General features: G+C 43.9%; 1 protein-coding gene across 7 annotated transcripts in view; it reads right to left on the bottom strand.

The window, feature by feature from the left end:
• Nucleotides 1-2,239: 2,239 nt before the first annotated feature.
• Nucleotides 2,240-23,773, bottom strand: part of arl13a (ADP-ribosylation factor-like 13A) — a 22,776-nt gene continuing 1,242 nt past the window's right edge. Inside the window, exons 1-10 of one of the 7 annotated variants that reach the window (XM_061899969.1) lie at nucleotides 23,354-23,367; nucleotides 18,712-18,846; nucleotides 18,574-18,644; nucleotides 18,265-18,508; nucleotides 10,901-11,006; nucleotides 10,613-10,812; nucleotides 7,520-7,592; nucleotides 7,235-7,463; nucleotides 6,987-7,133; nucleotides 2,240-3,157 (exon numbers count right to left, since the gene is read on the bottom strand). In XM_061899969.1, the coding sequence (XP_061755953.1) occupies nucleotides 3,102-3,157; nucleotides 6,987-7,133; nucleotides 7,235-7,463; nucleotides 7,520-7,592; nucleotides 10,613-10,812; nucleotides 10,901-11,006; nucleotides 18,265-18,508; nucleotides 18,574-18,644; nucleotides 18,712-18,770 (1,185 nt within the window). In that variant the 5' untranslated portion in view covers nucleotides 18,771-18,846; nucleotides 23,354-23,367 and the 3' untranslated portion in view covers nucleotides 2,240-3,101. Of the gene's footprint in view, nucleotides 3,158-6,986; nucleotides 7,134-7,234; nucleotides 7,464-7,519; nucleotides 7,593-10,612; nucleotides 10,813-10,900; nucleotides 11,007-18,264; nucleotides 18,645-18,711; nucleotides 18,847-23,353; nucleotides 23,374-23,773 lie in introns of those variants that run through there. The other 6 variants (XM_061899970.1, XM_061899966.1, XM_061899968.1 and 3 more) reach the window with 6 other exon arrangements.

Raw genomic sequence — 23,773 nt, 5'->3', positions numbered from 1 at the left:
CACCACACTTCTTAAAGGGACAGTGTCCACTTTTACATTGCAGTCCCCCCACCACACTTCTTAAAGGGACAGTGTCCACTTTTACACTGCAGCCCCCCCCCCCCCCACCACACTTCTTAAAGGGACAGTGTCCACTTTTACAATGCAGCCCCCCCCCCACCATACTTCTTAAAGGGACAGTGTCCACTTTTACACTGCAGCCCCCCCACCCCACTTCTTAAAGGGACAGTGTCCACTTTTACACTGCAGCCCCCCCACCACACTTCTTAAAGGGACAGTGTCCACTTTTACACTGCAGCCCCCCCACCACACTTCTTAAAGGGACAGTGTCCACTTTTACACTGCAGCCCCCACACACACACTTCTTAAAGGGACAGTGTCCACTTTTACACTGCAGCCCTCCCCCACCCCACCACACTTCTTAAATGGACAGTGTCCACTTTTCCACTGCAGCCCCCACACCCACCACACTTCTTAAAGGGACAGTGTCCACTTTTACACTGCAGCCCCCCCACCACACTTCTTAAAGGGACAGTGTCCACTTTTACACTGCACCCCCCCCCCACCACCACACTTCTTAAAGCGACAGTGTCCACTTTTACACTACAGCCCCCCCACCACACTTCTTAAAGCGACAGTGTCCACTTTTACACTACAGCCCCCCCCCCCCCCCACCACACTTCTTAAAGGGACAATGTCCACTTTTACACTGCAGCCCCCCCACCACCACACTTCTTAAAGGGACAGTGTCCACTTTTACAATGCAGCCCCCCCCACCATACTTCTTAAAGGGACAGTGTCCACTTTTACACTGCAGCCCCCCCCCCCACCACACTTCTTAAAGGGACAGTGTCCACTTTTACAATGCAGCCCCCCCCCACCATACTTCTTAAAGGGACAGTGTCCACTTTTACACTGCAGCCCCCCCACCACACTTCTTAAAGGGACAGTGTCCACTTTTACACTGCAGCCCCCCCACCACACTTCTTAAAGGGACAGTGTCCACTTTTACACTGCAGCCCCCACACACACACTTCTTAAAGGGACAGTGTCCACTTTTACACTGCAGCCCCCACACCCACCACACTTCTTAAAGGGACAGTGTCCACTTTTACACTGCAGCCCCCACACCCACCACACTTCTTAAAGGGACAGTGTCCACTTTTACACTGCAGCCCCCTCCCCCCCCACACACACACACTTCTTAAAGGGACAGTGTCCACTTTTACACTGCAGCCCCCCCACCACACTTCCTAAAGGGACAGTGTCCACTTTTACACTGCAGCCCCCCCCCCCACCACACTTCTTAAAGGGACAGTGTCCACTTTTCCACTGCAGCCCCCCCCCCCACCACCACACTTCTTAAAGGGACAGTGTCCACTTTTACACTGCAGCCCCCCCCCCCCACACACACACACACACTTCTTAAAGGGACAGTGTCTACTTTTACACTGCAGCCCCCCCACCACACTTCTTAAAGGGACAGTGTCTACTTTTACACTGCAGCCCCCCCACCACACTTCTTAAAGGGACAGTGTCCACTTTTACACTGCAGCCCCCCCACCACACTTCTTAAAGGGACAGTGTCCACTTTTACACAGCTGCACAGTGTTCATAAATGGATTTATTGTAATATTTGTGTTCATAAATGGATCTATTGTAATATTTGTGTTCATAAACAGATCTGTTGTAATATTTGTGTTCATAAACAGATCTGTTGTAATATTTGTGTTCATAAACAGATCTATTGTAATATTTGTGTTCATAAACAGATCTGTTGTAATATTTGTGTTCATAAACAGATCTATTGTAATATTTGTGTTCATAAACAGATCTGTTGTAATATTTGTGTTCATAAACAGATCTGTTGTAATATTTGTGTTCATAAACAGATCTGTTGTAATATTTGTGTTCATAAACAGATCTATTGTAATATTTGTGTTCATAAACAGATCTGTTGTAATATTTGTGTTCATAAACAGATCTGTTGTAATATTTGTGTTCATAAACAGATCTATTGTAATATTTGTGTTCATAAACTGATTTATTGTAATATTTGTGTTCATAAACTGATCTATTGTGATATTTGTGTTCATAAATGGACACACTGGGAGACAGTTTCGAGTCCTCAGGGAGTTAAAAAAAACGTTTAGATTCATATTTTACTTCCATACTTTTTATGCCCAGATCTTGTTATTAATTGCAGTCGTAAATAAAATAAGAAAAACATCATCATAAATTGGATTGTAACCCTTTTATTTTGAAAAAAATATGCAAAAAATGAGTTTGTGTCCATACAGGAAATGTTGAGGGGGTGAAGCTGAAGATCAGGCCTGAATGTACATAATAACATGCTTTTATTTACACACTAGTGGCATGCATTTCAAGAAAACTCATTACTACTAACTGCTAACTAGTAACTAGTAACTAGTAGTACATTGCAGATGTACTAATAGTATTGACTAATAGACTCAAAAAGTCCTTTGTCCCACTCACCATTAGACTGTACAACTCCTCTCTGGGGCGGGGGGCGGGGGGTACTAGGATGACAGGGGATGCAAAACAATAACAGTGCAATACGTTTTCATAACATGGTCACTACTGCCTACTTTGTCTTGTTATATTCTCATTTTACTGTTATATTGTTATTCCCATTGTTACTTTTTATTTTTTATTCTTATTGTAATATTTCTCTATTTTGTTTCCATTTATACCCCCATTACTTACTTTTTTTTTTTTTAATTGATCTCAACTCTGTACACTGCTGCTGGAATTTTAATTTTCCTGAAGGAATCAATCAAGTACTATCTATCCATCTATCTATCTATCTATCCATCTATCTATCTATCTATCTATCTATCTATTGAGACAAAGAAACAGGTTGTGGCAAAAAAAAGAGCTGATCATACAATTTCAAAAAGGGGAAAAAAATTGGAAAATAACAACAAATATGACTTTGTTGATCATTAAATAATAAAATAATACCTTTACTACATGTCAGGAACATTTGTCTTCTCCATCATTGTCCTTCAGCCTGACGTTCCTTCAATAAATAATAAAATAATACCTTCACTACATGTCAGGAACATTTTTCTTCTCCATCATTGTCCTTCAGCCTGACGCTCCTTCAGCGCCAGAATGGCTTTTCTGTACAGATCTGTCAGGGACACCATTTTTATTTCAACTATGCAGTCATCTACTTCATCATCATCACATTTTAATACAACTATGCAGTCATCTACTACATCATCATCACATTTTAATACAACTATGCAGTCATCTACTACATCATCATCACATTTTAATACAACTATGCAGTCATCTACTACATCATCATCACATTTTAATACAACTATGCAGTCATCTACTACATCATCATCACATTTTAATACAACTATGCAGTCATCTACTACATCATCATCACATTTTAATACAACTATGCAGTCATCTACTACATCATCATCACATTTTAATACAACTATGCAGTCATCTACTACATCATCATCACATTTTAATACAACTATGCAGTCATCTACTACATCATCATCACATTTTAATACAACTATGCAGTCATCTACTACATCATAATCACATTTTATTACAACTATGCAGTCATCTACTACATCATCATCATCACATTTTAATACAACTATGCAGTCATCTACTACATCATCATCACATTTTAATACAACTATGCAGTCATCTACTACATCATCATCACATTTTAATACAACTATGCAGTCATCTACTACATCATCATCACATTTTAATACAACTATGCAGTCATCTACTACATCATCATCACATTTTAATACAACTATGCAGTCATCTACTACATCATAATCACATTTTATTACAACTATGCAGTCATCTACTACATCATCATCATCACATTTTAATACAACTATGCAGTCATCTACTACATCATCATCACATTTTAATACAACTATGCAGTCATCTACTACATCATCATCACATTTTAATACAACTATGCAGTCATCTACTACATCATCATCACATTTTATTACAACTATGCAGTCATCTACTACATCATCATCACATTTTATTACAACTCTACAGTCATCTACTACATCATCATCACATTTTAATACAACTATGCAGTCATCTACTACATCATAATCACAGTTTAATACAACTATGCAGTCATCTACTACATCATAATCACATTTTAATACAACTATGCAGTCATCTACTACATCATCATCACATTTTAATACAACTATGCAGTCATCTACTACATCATAATCACATTTTATTACAACTATGCAGTCATCTACTACATCATCATCATCACATTTTAATACAACTATGCAGTCATCTACTACATCATCATCACATTTTATTACAACTATGCAGTCATCTACTACATCATCATCACATTTTATTACAACTCTACAGTCATCTACTACATCATCATCACATTTTAATACAACTATGCAGTCATCTACTACATCATCATCACAGTTTAATACAACTATGCAGTCATCTACTACATCATCATCATCACATTTTAATACAACTATGCAGTCATCTACTACATCATCATAATCACATTTTAATACAACTATGCAGTCATCTACTACATCATCATCACATTTTAATACAACTATGCAGTCATCTACTACATCATCATCATCACATTTTATTACAACTATGCAGTCATCTACTACATCATCATCACATTTTAATACAACTATGCAGTCATCTACTACATCATCATCACATTTTAATACAACTATGCAGTCATCTACTACATCATCATCACATTTTAATACAACTATGCAGTCATCTACTACATCATCATCACAGTTTAATACAACTATGCAGTCATCTACTACACCATCATCACATTTTATTACAACTATGCAGTCATCTACTACATCAACATAATCACATTTTAATACAACTATGCAGTCATCTACTACATCAACATAATCACATTTTAATACAACTATGCAGTCATCTACTACATCAACATAATCACATTTTAATACAACTATGCAGTCATCTACTTGACAGTCAAATCTACTTTTTCAAGCACGGTCTGTGTATTTTGTCCTAAAATGAAGCATTTTGCAGCATAAAACGGTGTAAATAAATGAGAAGTATGAATATTACAGCAGTGTTGGCCACTAGAGAAGACCGAGCCAATCAGAGCGCTCTAGTCAGTATCGCGGCCTCTGATTGGCTCAGCTTTACTACACTGGAGTGTGGGGGTGTTATTTCACCAGAACGTGCTAATTATGTCAAAAATCATATTCAGAAGGTTGAAAAATGTATTTTATGCTCTGGGTGTGAAAAATATTCAATTTATGAGGAATAATTCCTTCTTGACAGAAGTTGATTACCATTGTCCGCAGGCCTGGAACCAATTAACAAGGACAAATGAGGAGCTACTGTATTCTTAAACTGTTCAACAATTAATTGATGAATAAATGTTAGAAATATGCTCTTATAATATTCAGAATAAAACGAACATTATTAGCATATTAATAAATATTTTCTATTTTTGTATGCCTAAAAACTTTATCCTTTGTTTTATGCGGTGATTAAAATATTATAAAGTTTGAAATCTTAATGATGTTATGTACAATATATATTAAACATGATATTACGAGTGCTCAGAGAGTATGGGGTATCGGACTGTCTTATTGTGGCAGTCCGCTCCCTGTACGATCAGTGCCAGAGCTTGGTCCGCATTGCCGGCAGTAAGTCGAACACATTTCCAGTGAGGGTTGGACTCCGCCAAGGCTGTCCTTTGTCACCGATTCTGTTCATAACTTTTATGGACAGAATTTCTAGGCGCAGTCAAGGCGTTGAGGGGTTCCGGTTTGGTAACCGCAGGATTAGGTCTCTGCTTTTTGCAGATGATGTGGTCCTGATGGCTTCATCTGACCGGGATCTTCAGCTCTCGCTGGATCGGTTCGCAGCCGGGTTTGAAGCGACCGGAATGAGAATCAGCACCTCCAAGTCCGAGTCCATGGTTCTCGCCCGGAAAAGGGTGGAATGCCATCTCCGGGTTGGGGAGGAGACCCTGCCCCAAGTGGAGGAGTTCAAGTACCTAGGAGTCTTGTTCACGAGTGGGGGAAGAGTGGATCGTGAGATCGACAGGCGGATCGGTGCTGCGTCTTCAGTAATGCGGACGTTGTACCGATCTGTTGTGGTGAAGAAGGAGCTGAGCCGGAAGGCAAAGCTCTCAATTTACCGGTCGATCTACGTTCCCATCCTCACCTATGGTCATGAGCTTTGGCTCATGACCGAAAGGACAAGATCACGGCCGAAATGAGTTTCCTCCGCCGTGTGGCGGGTCTCTCTCCCTTAGAGATAGGGTGAGAGGCTCTGCCATCCGGGAGGAACTCAAAGTAAAGCCGCTGCTCCTTCACATCGAGAGGAGCCAGATGAGGTGGTTCGGGCATCTGGTCAGGATGCCACCCGAACGCCTCCCTAGGGAGGTGTTTAGGGCACGTCCAACCGGTAGGAGGCCACGGGGAAGACCCAGGACACGTTGGGAAGACTATGTCTCCCGGCTGGCCTGGGAACGCCTCGGGATCCCCCGGGAAGAGCTAGACGAAGTGGCTGGGGAGCGGGAAGTCTGGGTTTCCCTGCTTAGGCTGTTGCCCCCGCGACCCGACCTCGGATAAGCGGAAGATGATGGATGGATGGATATTACAATATCATTTTATGATCAACAAAAGCAAATCATTTCATCAAAAGGGACAAGCAGTAGAAAAAGGATGGATGGCATCCTAACGAACAAAATCATTTTTAATAGTAGTACAAAAATACTTAAAAAAAAATAATTTAAGTATTTTTTTTAATTCTAATGAAATGTCTAAATACAAACTTTATTCTGTGTTATCCATCCATTTACTACCGGACACGCACGCACACACATACACACACACGCACACACACACACGTACACACACACACACACACACACACACACACACACACTCACTCACCGAGTGTTGCAGGTAGGTGGACATGCTGAGACATGTCTTCTGTGTTGATCTTGTTCTTGCTCTTCTTCTTCACCTTCGTCTTCTTCTTCTTCTTCTTCTTCTTCGCCTCACTCATCCTGCCCGGGGCTGCACACACCTCAGTCACACCTTCATCTCCGTGCTCTTACATCCTCTCCTGCACGCTCTTACATCCTCTCCTGCATGATCTTACCAAGCATGGCCTTAGATCGTGTCCTGCAGGGTCTCACCTCTGAGCAGCTTGTGGTCCTCCAGCGTCCATTCTGGCACCTCCAGGGTCTCCTCCTTGACTTTGGTCTTGCCTTTAGGTCTGCTCTTGCAACTGGGCAGGAGAAGATGGTCGACATTATCCTCCTCTTCCTCCTCTTCGTTCTGCTCCTTGGCCTGGTCTTCATTGCCTCCAACCGAACTCTTCTTCCTCCTGGCGGATTTCTTCATCTTCTTCTTCAGCGTCTGCTCCTGTGACAACAATGCCTTCCTATTTCTACGCCCTGCCAATCATCACCTTTATTTACCTTCTGCAACATTTCCCCTTTGGTCCTCTTGGCTTTGTCCTTGGTCTTCATGTCAGTCTGGCTTCCTCGAAGGCTGCAAACATGTCAGCATCACTAGCATTACACACTCATATACAGGGACAAACGGTACAAAATGGATGTATATATGTATGTACATTAACACATTCACCCATTCACACACACATTCACAATGGATGGCCATGCAAGGCGCTAACCACCAGCCATCAGGAGCAAGGGTGACGTGTCTTGCTCAAGGACACAACGGACGTGACCTGGTTGGTCGAAGGTGGGGATTGAACCAGGAACCCCCAGGTTGCTGGCAGGACCACTCTCCCCAGCATCACATTAAGGGCCACAAAAAGGCGTCCAAAGGTATTGAAGGAAAAAAACCACAGCAATTTCAATTGAGCTGGATGCTAAGGCCAAAATAAAATCAAATATTGAAAAATGAAATGAAACAAAGCCTCTTCAGGCTGTCATCATCATCGTTAGAGCAATTAGGATCAAGACCTGAACTTGTGACAGCGGGTTATTCTCGCCTGGTTTCCTGTTCTGTGGCGAAGCAAAACCTTGGCGCCTGGCCACGCCCACTTCTTATGCCGTCCGCAAGATGTCTTCACCATCATCTGCCATCATCTCTGCGTGGAGTGTCTTCATTTCAACCACCGCTCATTTGGCCACGCCTCCTAAGAGGAGTTTGTTCAAGTACACCTCACCCCCCCCCCCCCCTTTTTTTTTGCCAAAAAATGGAAGACCAAAACCAGGAAAAATAGGAAATGTCTGTCCATAGCCAACACGCCTGCACTTTCCCTGCATGCTAAGAAGAGCCTGAAAAAGGCGTGGGGATATGTAGAACAGTGTTTTTCAACCACTGTGCCGCGGCACAGATACAGTCTGGTGTGCCGTGAGATATTTTCTAATTTCACCTCCATCCATCCATCCATTTTCTACCGCTTATTCCCTTTCGGGGTCGCGGGGGGCGCTGGCGCCTATCTCAGCTACAATCGGGCGGAAGGCGGGGTACACCCTGGACAAGTCGCCACCTCATCGCAGGGCCAACACAGATAGACAGACAACACTCACACTCACATTCACACACTAGGGCCAATTTTAGTGTTGCCAATCAACCTATCCCCAGGTGCATGTCTTTGGAAGTGGGAGGAAGCCGGAGTACCCGGAGGGAACCCACGCATTCACGGGGAGAACATGCAAACTCCACACAGAAAGATCCCGAGCCTGGATTTGAACCCAGGACTGCAGGACCTTCGTATTGTGAGGCAGACGCACTAACCCCTATTTGGGTTAAAATTGTTTTCAAAGCAGTAATTCCAGTCTGCAAATGATGTGTTGTTGTTGAGTGTCTGTGATGTCTGGAGCTGGGCAGAGTGACCCTGTAATACTCTTCCATATCAGTAGGTGGCAGCCAGGGGCTAATTGCTTTGTAGATGTCGGAAACAGCGGGAGGCAGGGTGCAGGTAAAATTCTGTCTAATGCTTAAACCAAAAATAAACAAAAAGTGAGTGCCCTTAAAAAAAGGTATTGAAGCTGAGGGAAGGCTTTGCAGAACCAAACCAAAACTGAACTGGCTGCAAAGTCAACAAAAACAGAATGCTGGACGACAGCAAAGACTTACTGTGGAGCAAAGACGGCGTCCACAAAGTACATCCGAACATGACATGACAATCAACAATGTCCCCACAAAGAAAGATAAAAACAACTGAAATATTGTTGAATTGCTAAAACAAAGTAGATGCTGGAAGTATCGCTCAAAGGAAGACATGAAACTGCTACAGGAAAATAACAAAAGAAAAGAAAACGCCACCAAAATAGAAGCGCAAGACGAGAATTAAAAGACTACACACAGGAAAAGAGCAAAAGAGTGCCAATAAGTCAGGGTGTGATGTGACAGGTGGTGACAGTACACCTACTTTGAGACAAGAGCTATAGTCATGCATGCTTGCTTATGCTTTAAAGTCATATCCAACAATTGCAACAACTTTTTACCGTCAACTGAGTTTGGTTTTTGAATGATTTCTGCTGGTGGTGTGCCTCTGCATTTTTCAACGCAAAAAATGCATTTTGAGTCAAAAAAGGTTGAAAAACACGGAATTGTAGAAGAAAAAGCATGGTAAGTTGACAAAGGCCCCTGGGGGCCCACTCTGCTGCTCGGGCCCCAAACAGCACTGAAAGATGTTCAACAGCATGCAGATGCAAAAAAAAGGTGCAACATGCTGAACACACATGCTAGCATATTTTCTGGACTATCGAGCATGGCGGGATACAAGCCACACTCACCAAAGGGTTCAAGAAAAAGATCAATTTCAACGTATTAGTCGCAGATATTTCCATTGTGAAATGAAATATTTCCACCGAATGTTTATTTCCACACCTTAATAGCGTCTGTGACAGGGCAGTAAAACGTCTTTCTGCGCAAGCTAGCGCTCCAATCAACTCATTTGACTGAACAACAACAACGCTGACCTTCTCAGGAATTTACTGAGGAATTTGTGAAAGTGAAACTATAGAAACAAATGCCATTGTAAGTTGCGAATTATATTTATATAGTGAAGTGAATTATATTTATATAGCGCTTTTCTCAAGTGACTCAAAGCGCTTTACATAGTGACACCCAATATCTAAGTTACATTTAAACCAGTGTGGGTGGCACTGGGAGAAGGTGGGTAAAGTGTCTTGCCCAAGGACACAACGGCAGTAACTAGGATGGCACAAGCGGGAATCGAACCTGCAACCCTCAAGTTGTTGGCACGGCCACTCTACCAACCGAGCTATGCCGCCTCAAGTTAAGACTGAACTACAAAAAAAACCCTCACTGACAAATAGGACACTAATGCAGCTGCAGTGAGCAAAAAGGTCCAAAAGGTGGCGCCATACCACAAACAATGAAAGTGTTTTTCTTCTAATTGCCGCAGGGTTCAAGGTTTAGGAAAAAAGCAGCAGCTTAAAAGTCCTGAAATGCAGGCACTGCCATCTAAGTGTAAAAAAAAAAAAGAGGTTGCCTACAGCCACAGCTGATGTTTTTGTAATCATCAAAGTGCTGATGTGACAGGAAATGTGTGACGTCGCCTTCCTCACCGCTCTCTCTTGGTTCTGCTGGCCGTCCTCTCCGCTCTGCCGCTCCTCTCTGGGGGCCCCGGGGGACTCTTGCTGTCCTGGACCAGGCGGGTGGTCAGCTGCAGGTAGTCCAGGCTGATGGCTCTCACCAGCCAGCGAAGACCTCGTAGAGTTTTCCTGTCCGCCCGGCGCCGGATGTCCATTAAGGCTGAACAGGGCTCCTGTGTGGAGAGGGGCGGGGGGGGGGGGGCCGCAAGGGCCACGTGAGTGAAGTCCAAGTGTGAAGACGGTCCACGTGTGAGACTTTACTATGTGGCACAGGGAGCGGCTCTGGTTGACCAGCTTCTCCAAGGACAACATCTCAGTCAGATCACTTCCCAGCAGGGCCCTCATTTTGTCTTGTTTGTTCGCCAAGCTGCCGACACAAGAACACACTTCAGCACCTCAAACTCAAGGGCCACATGCTCTCAAGGGCCCTGGACCCCCGCATGCTCTCAAGGCCCCTGGACCACCACATGCTCTCAAGGGCCCTAGGCCACAACATGCTCTCAAGGCCCCTGGACCCCCACATGCTCTCAAGGGCCCTAGGCTCCCACATGCTCTCAAGGCCCCTGGACCCCCACATGCTCTCAAGGCCTCTGGACCGCCACATGCTCTCAAGGCCCCTGGACCACTACATGCTCTCAAGGCCCCTGGACCACTACATGCTCTCAAGGCCCCTGGACCACTACATGCTCTCAAGGCCCCTGGACCACTACATGCTCTCAAGGACCCTGGATCACCACATGCTCTCAAGGCCCCTGGACCACTACATGCTCTCAAGGCCCCTGGACCACTAAATGCTCTCAAGGCCCCTGGACAGCCACTTGGTGTCAAGGCCCCTGGATCACCGCATGCTCTCAAGGCCTCTGGACCACCACATGCTCTCAAGGGCCCTAGGCCCCCACATGCTCTCAAGGCCCCTGGACCACCACATGCTCTCAAGGCCCCTGGACCACCACATGCTCTCAATGCCTCTGGACCACTACATGCTCTCAAGGCCCCTGGATCACCACATGCTCTCAAGGCCCCTGGACCACCACATGCTCTCATGGCCCCTGGACCACTAAATGCTCTCGAGGCCCCTGGACAGCCACATGGTGTCAGGGCTCCTGGACCACCGCATGCTCTCAAGGCCTCTGGACCACCACATGCTCTCAAGGGCCCTAGGCCCCCACATGCTCTCAAGGCCCCTGGACCACCACATGCTCTCAATGCCTCTGGACCACTACATGCTCTCAAGGCCCCTGGATCACCACATGCTCTCAAGGCCCCTGGACCACCACATGCTCTCATGGCCCCTGGACCACTAAATGCTCTCGAGGCCCCTGGACAGCCACATGGTGTCAGGGCTCCTGGACCACCGCATGCTCTCAAGGCCTCTGGACCACTACATGCTCTCAAGGCCCCTGGACCCCAAAATGCTCTCAAGGGCCCTGGACCCCCACATGCTCTCAAGGCCCCTGGACCCCCACATGCTCTCAAGGCCTCTGGACCGCCACATGCTCTCAAGGCCCCAGGACCACTACATGCTCTCAAGGCCCCTGGATCACCACATGCTCTCAAGGCCCCTGGACCACTACATGCTCTCAAGGCCCCTGGACTACTAAATGCTCTCAAGGCCCCTGGACCACTAAATGCTCTCAAGGCCCCTGGACAGCCACATGGTGTCAAGGCCCCTGGACCACCGCATGCTCTCAAGGCCTCTGGACCACCACATGCTCTCAAGGCCCTTGGACCCCACATGCTCTCAAGGCCCCTGGACCACTACATGCTCTCAAGGCCCCTGGACCACTAAATGCTCTCAAGGCCCCTGGACAGCCAGACGGTGTCAAGGCCCCTGGACCACCGCATGCTCTCAAGGCCTCTGGACCACTACATGCTCTCAAGGCCCCTGGACCCCAAAATGTTCTCAAGGGCCCTGGACCCCCACATGCTCTCAAGGCCCCTGGATCACCACATGCTCTCAAGGACCCTGGATCACCACATGCTCTCATGGCCCCTGGACCACCACATGCTCTCATGGCCCCTGGACCACCACATGCTCTCATGGACCCTGGACCACCACATGCTCTCAAGGCCCCTGGACTGCCACATGGTGTCAAGGCCCCTGGGCCCCACTGCCACATGGTTACAAGGCCGCTTGTCCGGACCACCACATGCTCTTAAGGCCCTGGGCCACAGCATGCTCTCAAGGCCCCTAGACTGCCACATGGTGTCAAGGCTCCTGGTCCGCACCACCCCATGGTTTCAAGGCCCCTGGTCCACACCACCACATGGTTTCAAGGCCACTGGTCTGGACCGCCACATGGTTTCAAGGACTCTGGTCTAGATTGGCACATGGTCTCAAGGCCCCTAGTCTGGACCGCCACATGGTTTCAAGGCCACTGGTCTGGAATGGCACACGGTCTCAAGGCCCCTAGTCCGGACCGCCACATAGTCTCAAGGCCCCTGGTCAACACCAGCACATGGTTTCAAGGCCACTGGTCTGGACCGCCACATGGTTTCAAGGCCACGGACCTGGATAGGCACATGGTCTCAAGGCCCTTAGTCTGGACCGCCACATGGTCTCAAGGCCCCTGGTCTGGATTGGCACATGGTCTCAAGGCCCCTAGTCTGGACCGCCACATGGTCTCAAAGCCCCTGGTCAACACCATCACATGGTTTCAAGGCCACTGGTCTGGACCGCCACATGGTTTCAAGGCCACTGGCCTGGATTGGCACATGGTCTCAAGGCCCTTAGTCTGGACCGCCACATGCTCTCAAGGCCCCTGGACCACCTCATGCTCTCAAGGCCTCTGGACCACTACATGCTCTCAAGGCCCCTGGATCACCACATGCTCTCAATGCCCCTGGACCACCAAATGCTCTCATGACCCCTGGACCACCACATGCTCTCTGGCCCCTGGACCGCAACATGCTCTCAATGCCCCTGGACTGCCACATGGTGTCAAGGCCCCCGGGCCCCACTGCCACATGGTTACAAGGCCGATTGTCCTGACCACCACATGCTCTTAAGGCCCTGGGCCACAGCATGCTCTCAAGGCCCCTAGACTGCCACATGGTGTCAAGGCCCCTGGTCCGCACCACCCCATGGTTTCAAGGCCCCTGGTCCACACCACCACATGGTTTCAATGCCCCTGGTCTGGACCGCCACATGGTTTCAAGGCCACTGGTCTGGATTGGCACATGGTCTCAAGGCCCCTAGTCTTGACCGCCACATGGTTTCAAGCCCACTGGTCTGGATTGGCACATGGTCTCAAGGCCCCTACTCCGGGCCGCCACATGGTCTCAAGGCCCCTGGTCAACACCAGCACATGGTTTCAAGGCCACTGGTCCGGACCACCACATGGTTTCCAGGCCACTGGCCTGGATTGGCACATGGTCTCAAGGCCCCTAGTCTGGACCGCCACATGCTCTCAAGGCGTCTGGACCACTACATGCTCTCAATGCCCCTGGATCACCACATGCTCTCATGGCCCCTGGACCACCACATGCTCTCAAGGCCCCTGGACTGCCACATGGTGTCAAGGCCCCTGGGCCCCACTGCCACATGGTTACAAGGCCGCTTGTCCGGACCACCACATGCTCTTAAGGCCCTGGGCCACAGCATGCTCTCAAGGCCCCTAGACTGCCACATGGTGTCAAGGCTCCTGGTCCGCACCACCCCATGGTTTCAAGGCCCCTGGTCAACACCACCACATGGTTTCAAGGCCACTGGTCTGGACCGCCACATGGTTTCATGGCCACTGGTCTGGATTGGCACATGGTCTCAAGGCTCCTAGTCTGGACCGCCACATGGTTTCAAGGCCACTGGTCTGGATTGGCACATGGTCTCAAGGCCCCTAGTCCGGACCGCCACATGGTCTCAAGGCCCCTGGTCAACACCAGCACATGGTTTCAAGGCCACTGGTCTGGACCACCACATGGTTTCCAGGCCACTGGCCTGGATTGGCACATGGTCTCAAGGCCCTTAGTCTGGACCGCTACATGGTCTCAAGGCCCCTGGTCTGGATTGGCAAATGGTCTCAAGGCCCCTAGTCTGGACCGTCACATGGTCTCAAGGCCCCTGGTCAACACCACCACATGGTTTCAAGGCCCATGGTCTGGATTGGCACATGGTCTCAAGGCCCTTAGTCTGGACCACCACATGGTCTCATACGCAGCGCCAGTGCCTGGAAATAATGTGCGTCCATGACAAAGTTTTCAACTTGAGAGAAAGTGCATGAATGTGATTATTTGACATTCCAAACATTGTTGTTGACAAAACAAATGAAATATCAAACTTATGATTTCAAAGTTATGTTTTACAATCAAATGCAGAAGCAAAAAGATGAAAGAATCCCTGGTCTGGGGGCAGACTTCAGGTCCTTGTGGACTCTTGAAAAACTCTTCAAGTCACCTCAAGTCCTCAAAGAATGATTATTAGTTATTATTGATTATTAGTAGCATTGTTTTTATGTCATCTAAGAATATTATTAGTTATTCGTGATTATTATTAGTATTGTATTTAAGTCATCTAAGAATGATTATTAGTAGTATTGTATTTATTCTTGTAGTCCTGTCCCACAATGTGGATCATAAGACATTTCCATGATGTCAAATAAATCCTGACAGTATATAATTGATGCTTCAATGAGATAAGTAAATAATACATCAAATATAATAAAACATTGTACAATTTTTCACTATTTCAACTCACATAAATGTATATTTGTATCAAGTCCATTTGTTTGTGTTCCCTCGAAAAACCCCAATAGATCTTTTGAAGGTCTATTGGGGTCTCACACAGAAATATATCTCTCAGGGATCATCTAGGAAAACATGTCAAAATGCGTGTTAAAAAGACTTAAGTGAGATATGTCACCTATATGTCAGTCAGGAGGATGTATGTAAACATGCGTGTTAAAAAGACTTAAGTAAGATATGTCACCTGTATGTCAGTCAGGAGGATGTATGTAAACATGCGTGTTTAAAAGACTTAAGTAAGATATGTCACCTGTATGTCAGTCAGGAGGATGTATGTAAACATGCATGTTAAAAAGACTTAAGTAAGATATGTCACCTGTATGTCAGTCAGGAGGATGTATGTAAACATGCGTGTTAAAAAGACTTAAGTGAGATATGTCACCTGTATGTCAGTCAGGAGGATGTATGTAAACATGCGTCTTAAAAAGACTTAAGTGAGATATGTCACCTGTATGTCAGTCAGAAGGATGTATGTAAACATGCATGTTAAAAAGACTTAAGTGAGATATGTCACCTGTATGTCAGTCAGGAGGATGTATGTAAACATGCATGTTAAAAAGACTTAAGTGAGATAGGTCACCTGTATGTCAGTCAGGAGGATGTATGTAAACATGCGTGTTAAAAAGACTTAACTGAGATATGTCACCTGTATGTCAGTCAGGAGGATGTATGTAAACATGCGTGTTAAAAAGACTTAAGTAAGATATGTCAGCTGTATGTCAGTCGGGAGGATGTATGTCAACATGCGTGTTAAAAAGACTTAAGTAAGATATGTCACCTGTATGTCAGTCAGGGGGATGTATGTAAACATGCGTGTTAAAAAGACTTAACTGAGATATGTCACATGTATGTCAGTCAGGAGGATGTATGTAAACATGCATGTTAAAAAGACTTAAGTAAGATATGTCACCTGTATGTCAGTCAGGAGGATGTATGTAAACATGCATGTTAAAAAGACTTAAATAAGATATGTCACCTGTATGTCAGTCAGGAGGATGTATGTAAACATGCGTGTTAAAAAGACTTAACTGAGATAAGTCACCTGTATGTCAGTCAGGAGGATGTACGTAAACATGCGTGCTAAAAAGACTTAACTGAGATATGTCACCTGTATGTCAGTCAGGAGGATGTATGTAAACATGCATGTTAAAAATACTTAACTGAGCTATGTCACCTGTATGTCAGTCAGGAGGATGTATGTCAACATGCGTCTTAAAAAGACTTAAGTAAGATATGTCACCTGTATGTCAGTCAGAAGGATGTATGTAAACATGCGTGTTAAAAAGACTTAAGTAAAATATGTCACCTGTATGTCAGTCAGGAGGATGTATGTAAACATGCATGTTAAAAATACTTAAGTAAGATATGTCACCTGCATGTCAGTCAGGAGGATGTATGTCAACATGCGTCTTAAAAAGACTTAAGTAAGATATGTCACCTGTATGTCAGTCAGGGGGATGTATGTAAACATGCATGTTAAAAAGACTTAAGTAAGATATGTCACCTGTATGTCAGTCAGGAGGATGTATGTAAACATGCATGTTAAAAAGACTTAAGTAAGATATGTCACCTGTATGTCAGTCAGGAGGATGTATGTAAACATGCGTGTTAAAAAGACTTAACTGAGATATGTCACCTGTGTGTCAGTCAGGAGGATGTATGTAAACATGCGTGTTGAAAAGACTTAACTGAGATATTTCACCTGTATGTCAGTCAGGAGGATGAATGTAAACATGCGTGTTAAAAAGACTGAAGTAAGATATGTCACCTGTATGTCAGTCAGGAGGATGTATGTAAACATGCGTGTTAAAAAGACTTAAGTAAGATATGTCACCTGTATGTCAGTCAGGAGGATGTATGTAAACATGCATGTTAAAAAGACTTAAGTGAGATATGTCACCTGTATGTCAGTCAGAAGGATGTATGTAAACATGCGTGTTAAAAAGACTTAAGTAAGATATGTCACCTGTATGTCAGTCAGGAGGATGTATGTAAACATGCATGTTAAAAAGACTTAAGTGAGATATGTCACCTGTATATCAGTCAGGAGGATGTATGTAAACATGCATGTTAAAAAGACTTAAGTAAGATATGTCACCTGTATGTCAGTCAGAAGGATGTATGTAAACATGTATGTTAAAAAGACTTAAGTAAAATATGTCACCTGTATGTCAGTCAGGAGGATGTATGTCAACATGCGTCTTAAAAAGACTTAAGTAAGATATGTCACCTGTTTGTCAGTCAGGAGGATGTATGTAAACATGCGTCTTAAAAAGACTTAAGTGAGATATGTCACCTTTATGTCAGTCAGGAGGATGTATGTAAACATGTGTGTTAAAAAGACTTAACTGAGATATGTCACCTGTATGTCAGTCAGGAGGATGTATGTAAACATGCGTGTTAAAAAGACTTAAGTAAGATATGTCACCTGTATGTCAGTCAGGAGGATGTATGTAAACATGCGTGTTAAAAAGACTTAAGTGAGATATGTCACCTGTATGTCAGTCAGGAGGATGTATGTAAACATGCGTGTTAAAAAGACTTAAGTAAGATATGTCACCTGTATGTCAGTCAGGAGGATGTATGTAAACATGCATGTTAAAAAGACTTAAGTGAGATATGTCACCTGTATGTCAGTCAGGAGGATGTATGTAAACATGCATGTTAAAAAGACTTAAGTAAGATCTCCCAGTGCCACCCACACTGGTTTAAATGTAACTTATATATTGGGTGTCACTATGTAAAGGGCTTTGAGTCATTTGAGAAAAGCGCTATATAAATATAATTCACAAACACACACATATGTCACCTGTCTGTGAGTCATGGTGCAGGTACATAGAGCTGCCACCAGAGGGGAGTGTTTCTCACGTCCCCTGTCTACTTACACCAGGATGGGTTTTCCTGCCACTCTGGGTTGCTTGAGGAGGTCAGCCAGGACCTCCTTGACCTCCTTGATCCTGGGACGGTCACTGGAGTCCACCACAAAGATGATCCCGTGCGCTTCTCCATAAAAGTCCCCCCAGGCCCCCACTGACCCCCCAACATCCAGCAGGGTGACCAGGTAGTTCTCCACCCTGGTCTGGTTCCTCACGCAGCCCTGGGTGGGGCCACCTTCCACGGCGTGGGGGACTAGAGAAGATGGACAAGTTATGTTCCAGTCAAGCATGGCCAGGGACACGTGGATTGTTTGGCACCTCTGAGCATCCCTCGGATGGAGGAGGTCTTTCCCGCCTTGTCCAGACCCACCACAAGAAGGGTCACTGGCCTGCCGACAGGAAGCAGAAATCATGCTGCATGTTGTTGACGTGTTTCTGTGGAACAGCTGACCACACCTGATTGGTTCCTGGAACTTGGAGAACCAGGTGCAGAAGTTGCTCATCAGGTTGAACATGTTGTGGTGAGGTGAGCACCCAGGCCACCATGTTCTCTGCAGGCGGGAGCTGAGACACAAAGACCTGCTTTCAGTCCTGTGGGACACACTGACTAAATGACAACCGAGTCTTCTTCTGGAAGCAAGTCATTCGGAACTAAAACTACTTTCAGTCATTCTGAACTAACTCATCAGTAAACCATCTAGTCTTAGACTTCGATCGGTCACCACTAGTCTTAGACTCAGATTGGTCACATCTAGTCTTAGACTCAGATTGGTCAAATCTAGTCTTAGATTGATCACATCTAGTCTCAGACTCAGATTGGTCACATCGAGACTTACACTTAGATTGGTCACATCTAGTCTTAAATTGGTCACATTTAGTTTTAGACTTAGATTGGTCACATCTAGACTTAGACTTAGATTGGTCACATCTAGTCTTAGACTTAGATTGGCCACATCTAGTCTCAGACTCAGATTGGTCAAATCTAGTCTTAGATTGGTCACATCTAGTCTCAGATTCAGATTGGTCACATCTAGACTTAGACTTAGATTGGTCACATCTAGTCTTAGATTGGTCATATGTAGTCTCAGACTCAGATTGGTCACATCTAGACTTAGATTGGTCACATCTAGTCTTAGATTGGTCAAATTTAGTTTTAGACTTAGATTGGTCACATCTAGTCTCAGACTTATATTGGTCAGATCTAGTCTTGGACTTAGATTGGTCACATCTAGCCTTAGACTTAGATTGGTCACATCTAGTCTTAGACTTAGATTGGTCACAGCTAGTCTTAGATCGATCACATGTAGTATTAGACTTAGATTGGTCACATCTAGTCTTAGACTTAGATTGGTCACATCTAGTCTTAGACTTAGATTGGTCACATCTAGTCTTAGACTTAGATTGGTCACATCTAGAACTAAAGTATATTTTAAAATGCCTTAAATTTGAATTGCACTAGTACAAGTCTTAAAATCCAAAACATGAGCCAAGTGGAGCAGACAATGGTCTTTTAGAAGCATGTTGACGTCTTGTAAACGCAGCAGTTGTCTGACGTCTACACACACAAACACACACACACACACACACACACACACACACACACACACACACACACACACACACTAAACACAAGGACTGGCATACGATGCATCTGTTAAGGTTGTGTGTAATCTGCTCAAGACAGCTGAGAACAGCCTGCTTCTTTTGTGTTGTTGACAAGTTGACCCATATGTGTTGCCAACAAATGGTTGACCCATATTATTTGTTGTCAACAAGTTCACCCGTATGTGTTGTCAATTCATATATTATACATGTTATATATTATTATTATTGTCTATTGTGAGCGAACTGTGGTGCTGAATTTCCACCAGGGATCAATAAAGTACTTTCTATTCTATTCTATTCTATTCTAACAAATGGTTGATACATATTTGTTGTGGACAAGTTGACTTACAGTTGTTGTCGACAAGTTGACCCATATTTTTTGTGGACAAGTTGACCCATATTTGTTGTGGACAAGTTGACCCATATTTGTCGTGGACAAGTCGACCCATATTTGTTGTGGACAAGTTGACCCATAGTTGTTGTGGACAAGTTGACCCATAGTTGTTGTGGACAAGTTGACCCATAGTTGTTGTGGACAAGTTGACCCATATCTGTTGTGGACAAGTTGACCCATAGTTGTTGTGGACAAGTCGGCCCATATTTGTTGTGGACAAGTTGACCCATAGTTGTTGTGGACAAGTTGACCCATATCTGTTGTGGACAAGTTGACCCATAGTTGTTGTGGACAAGTCGACCCATATTTGTTGTGGACAAGTTGACCCATAGTTGTTGTGGACAAGTTGACCCATATCTGTTGTGGACAAGTTGACCCATAGTTGTTGTCGACAAGTTGACCCATATTTTTTGTGGACAAGTTGACCCATATTTGTTGTGGACAAGTCGACCCATATTTGTTGTGGACAAGTTGACCCATATCTGTTGTGGACAAGTTGACCCATAGTTGTTGTCGACAAGTTGACCCATATTTTTTGTGGACAAGTTGACCCATAGTTGTTGTGGACAAGTTGACCCATATCTGTTGTGGACAAGTTGACCCATAGTTGTTGTCGACAAGTTGACCCATATTTTTTGTGGACAAGTTGACCCATATTTGTTGTGGACAAGTCGACCCATATTTGTTGTGGACAAGTTGACCCATATTTGTTGTGGACAAGTTGACCCATAGTTGTTGTGGACAAGTTGACCCATATTTGTCGTTGACAAGTTGACCCATATTTGTCGTTGACAACTTGACCCATATTTTTTGTGGACAAGTTGACCCATATTTTTTGTGGACAAGTTGACCCATAGTTGTTGTGGACAAGTTGACCCATATCTGTTGTGGACATGTTGACCCATATTTGTCATGGACAAGTTGACCCATATTTGTTGTGGACAAGTTGACCCATATCTGTTGTGGACAAGTTGACCCATATTTGTTGTGGACAAGTTGACCCATAGTTGTAGTGGACAAGTTTACCCATATCTGTTGTGGACATGTTGACCCATATTTGTCATGGACAAGTTGACCCATATTTGTTGTGGACAAGTTGACCCATATTTGTTGTGGACAAGTTGACCCATATTTGTGGTGGACAAGTTGACCCATAGTTGTTGTGGACAAGTTGACCCATAGTTGTGTTTGCTAGCAAGGTGGCCAGACTGTGAAGGTGGCACAAATGATGACAAGGATGTTGCTTCATGTGCAATCAGCATTCATTGATTGATTGGTGTACTATTAGTATTTGATCAAAATACATCAATAGTCCTCCAAATAATCTAAAGATTATTTCTTCAAAATAGCCACCTTTAGCGCTGAATACTGCTTTGCAGACTCTTGGCATTCTCTCCATGAGCTTCAAGAGGTAGTCACCTGAAATGGTTTTACCTTCACAGGTGTGCTTGAAGCTCATGGAGAGAATGCCAGGAGTGTGCAAAGCAGTAATCAGATGAAAAAGGTGGCTATTTTGAAGAAACTAGAATATAAAAGAGGTTTTCAGTGATTTTTGTGTGAAGTACATAACTCCACATGTGTTCATTCATAGTTTTTATGTGACAATCTACAATGGAAATAGTCATGAACATAAAGAAAACACATCGAAAGAGGAGAAGGTGTACCCAAACTTTTGGCCTGTACTGTACATTATAGTACAGTTTGCAATACAGTAGCTAGGTGAGACATTCTAAAAACAAAGTGAAATCCTACAATATAAAATACAGCATATAACTAATAATAACAGTATTGATTTTTGAGTGCATTAAATATTTTATTTGTATATATTTCTAAATTTTTTGCTGACAAAATATACACAGTGTATTGTCATGATATTTTATAGCTGTCAGGACTTTGACTTGGATTTGTTTTGCTTCTTCGACGCAGAGGGAATTTGGGACGAGCCAGGCGTGAATTAAGGTACACGTTTATTGATTAATAAACAAACAGACTAAAACAAAAGGCAAACAAATGGCGCGCTCGAGGGCGGAAAACTTGGCTATGAAACAAAAGACTGGAACCGAGACTATAACTAAAAACATGAAACCAAAACACTTGCTCAATGGCATGAATAATAATGAACTATAAACAAAAACAGCACAATAGCATGGCTATGAACAACTAAAACAAAACACTTACTGTGACCAAAAACCAGGGGCATGAATAGCAAGGTGCGTGGCAGGTGATCGAGGGCATGAAGGATGTGCAGCATAGGTAGGTAGGTAGGTAGGCAAGCAAGTAAAGTTGCCAGCCCGAGGAAGAGACAACAAATGACTTAAATAATGGCTGTGGTGGTTGGAAACAGGTGTGAGAGCTGAGGACCAAGGCGTGACTAGGAGACCAGGTGGAAATTAATGGGTAAGAATGGAAACAAACAAAACCAGGAAGTGCAAAACGGGAAACAGGAGTCTAAAAACAAAACATAAGATGATCAAACATAAGACCTGATTCACAGGCATGACTATAGCAATATATATTTTATTGTGTAGTTTGTTGGGTTACCATAGCTAGTTAGGTGAGAAATAGTACAAAAAAAAAATTGCAATTCCACAATATATAATCTACACTGGTAACACTAACAATACTACTAATAATAATAATGATAAATGACATTAATGAGGGTGAGATAATGTTCTTTTAAATGTTGTTTTAAATATTCTTTTAGACATGTTTACTGAAATATGTATCTTTCATTGCGTCTGTTTGATTATCTTATGATTATATATTGTTTTATTCTCTACTTTGGTTACATGACAGAGTGAAAATATTGAAAGACAGCATTCAGTATGATGTACAATGAAATCATTGATGTACAACCGCAGTAACCAACATATTTGTCAATAAATATCTTGTTGACTCTCTCTCATACATATAGTGTACATACAATAGTACCGTCTCTATTCTCTCTCCGCTTTAGTTTTACAGCTGATCAAATCCACTGGTGATGAGAAGAACATCAACAACATGCACGTCGAGTACCACAGTACATCTAAAAGTAGTCATGTACTCACAGAAGTACATGTAGTTGCATGTGTCTATAAGAAGTAACGATGTACTCACAGAAGTAGATGTAGTTGCATGTGTCTATAAGAAGTAATGATGTACTCACAGAAGTAGATGTAGTTGTATGTGTCTATAAGAAGTAACGATGTACTCACAGAAGTAGATGTAGTTGCATGTGTCTATAAGAAGTAACGATGTACTCACAGAAGTAGATTTAGTTGCATGTGTCTATAAGAAGTAACGATGTACTCACAGAAGTAGATGTAGTTGCATGTGTATATAAGAAGTAATGATGTACTCACAGAAGTAGATGTAGTTGTATGTGTCTATAAGAAGTAACGATGTACTCACAGAAGTAGATGTAGTTGCATGTGTCTATAAGAAGTAATGATGTACTCACAGAAGTAGATGTAGTTGCATGTGTCTATAAGAAGTAATGATGTACTCACAGAAGTAGATGTAGTTGCATGTGTCTAT

Source organism: Nerophis ophidion, linkage group LG05 (assembly GCF_033978795.1).
Source record: "Nerophis ophidion isolate RoL-2023_Sa linkage group LG05, RoL_Noph_v1.0, whole genome shotgun sequence".
Lineage (NCBI taxonomy): Eukaryota > Metazoa > Chordata > Actinopteri > Syngnathiformes > Syngnathidae > Nerophis > Nerophis ophidion.
This window is presented reverse-complemented; position numbering and strand designations above follow the sequence as displayed.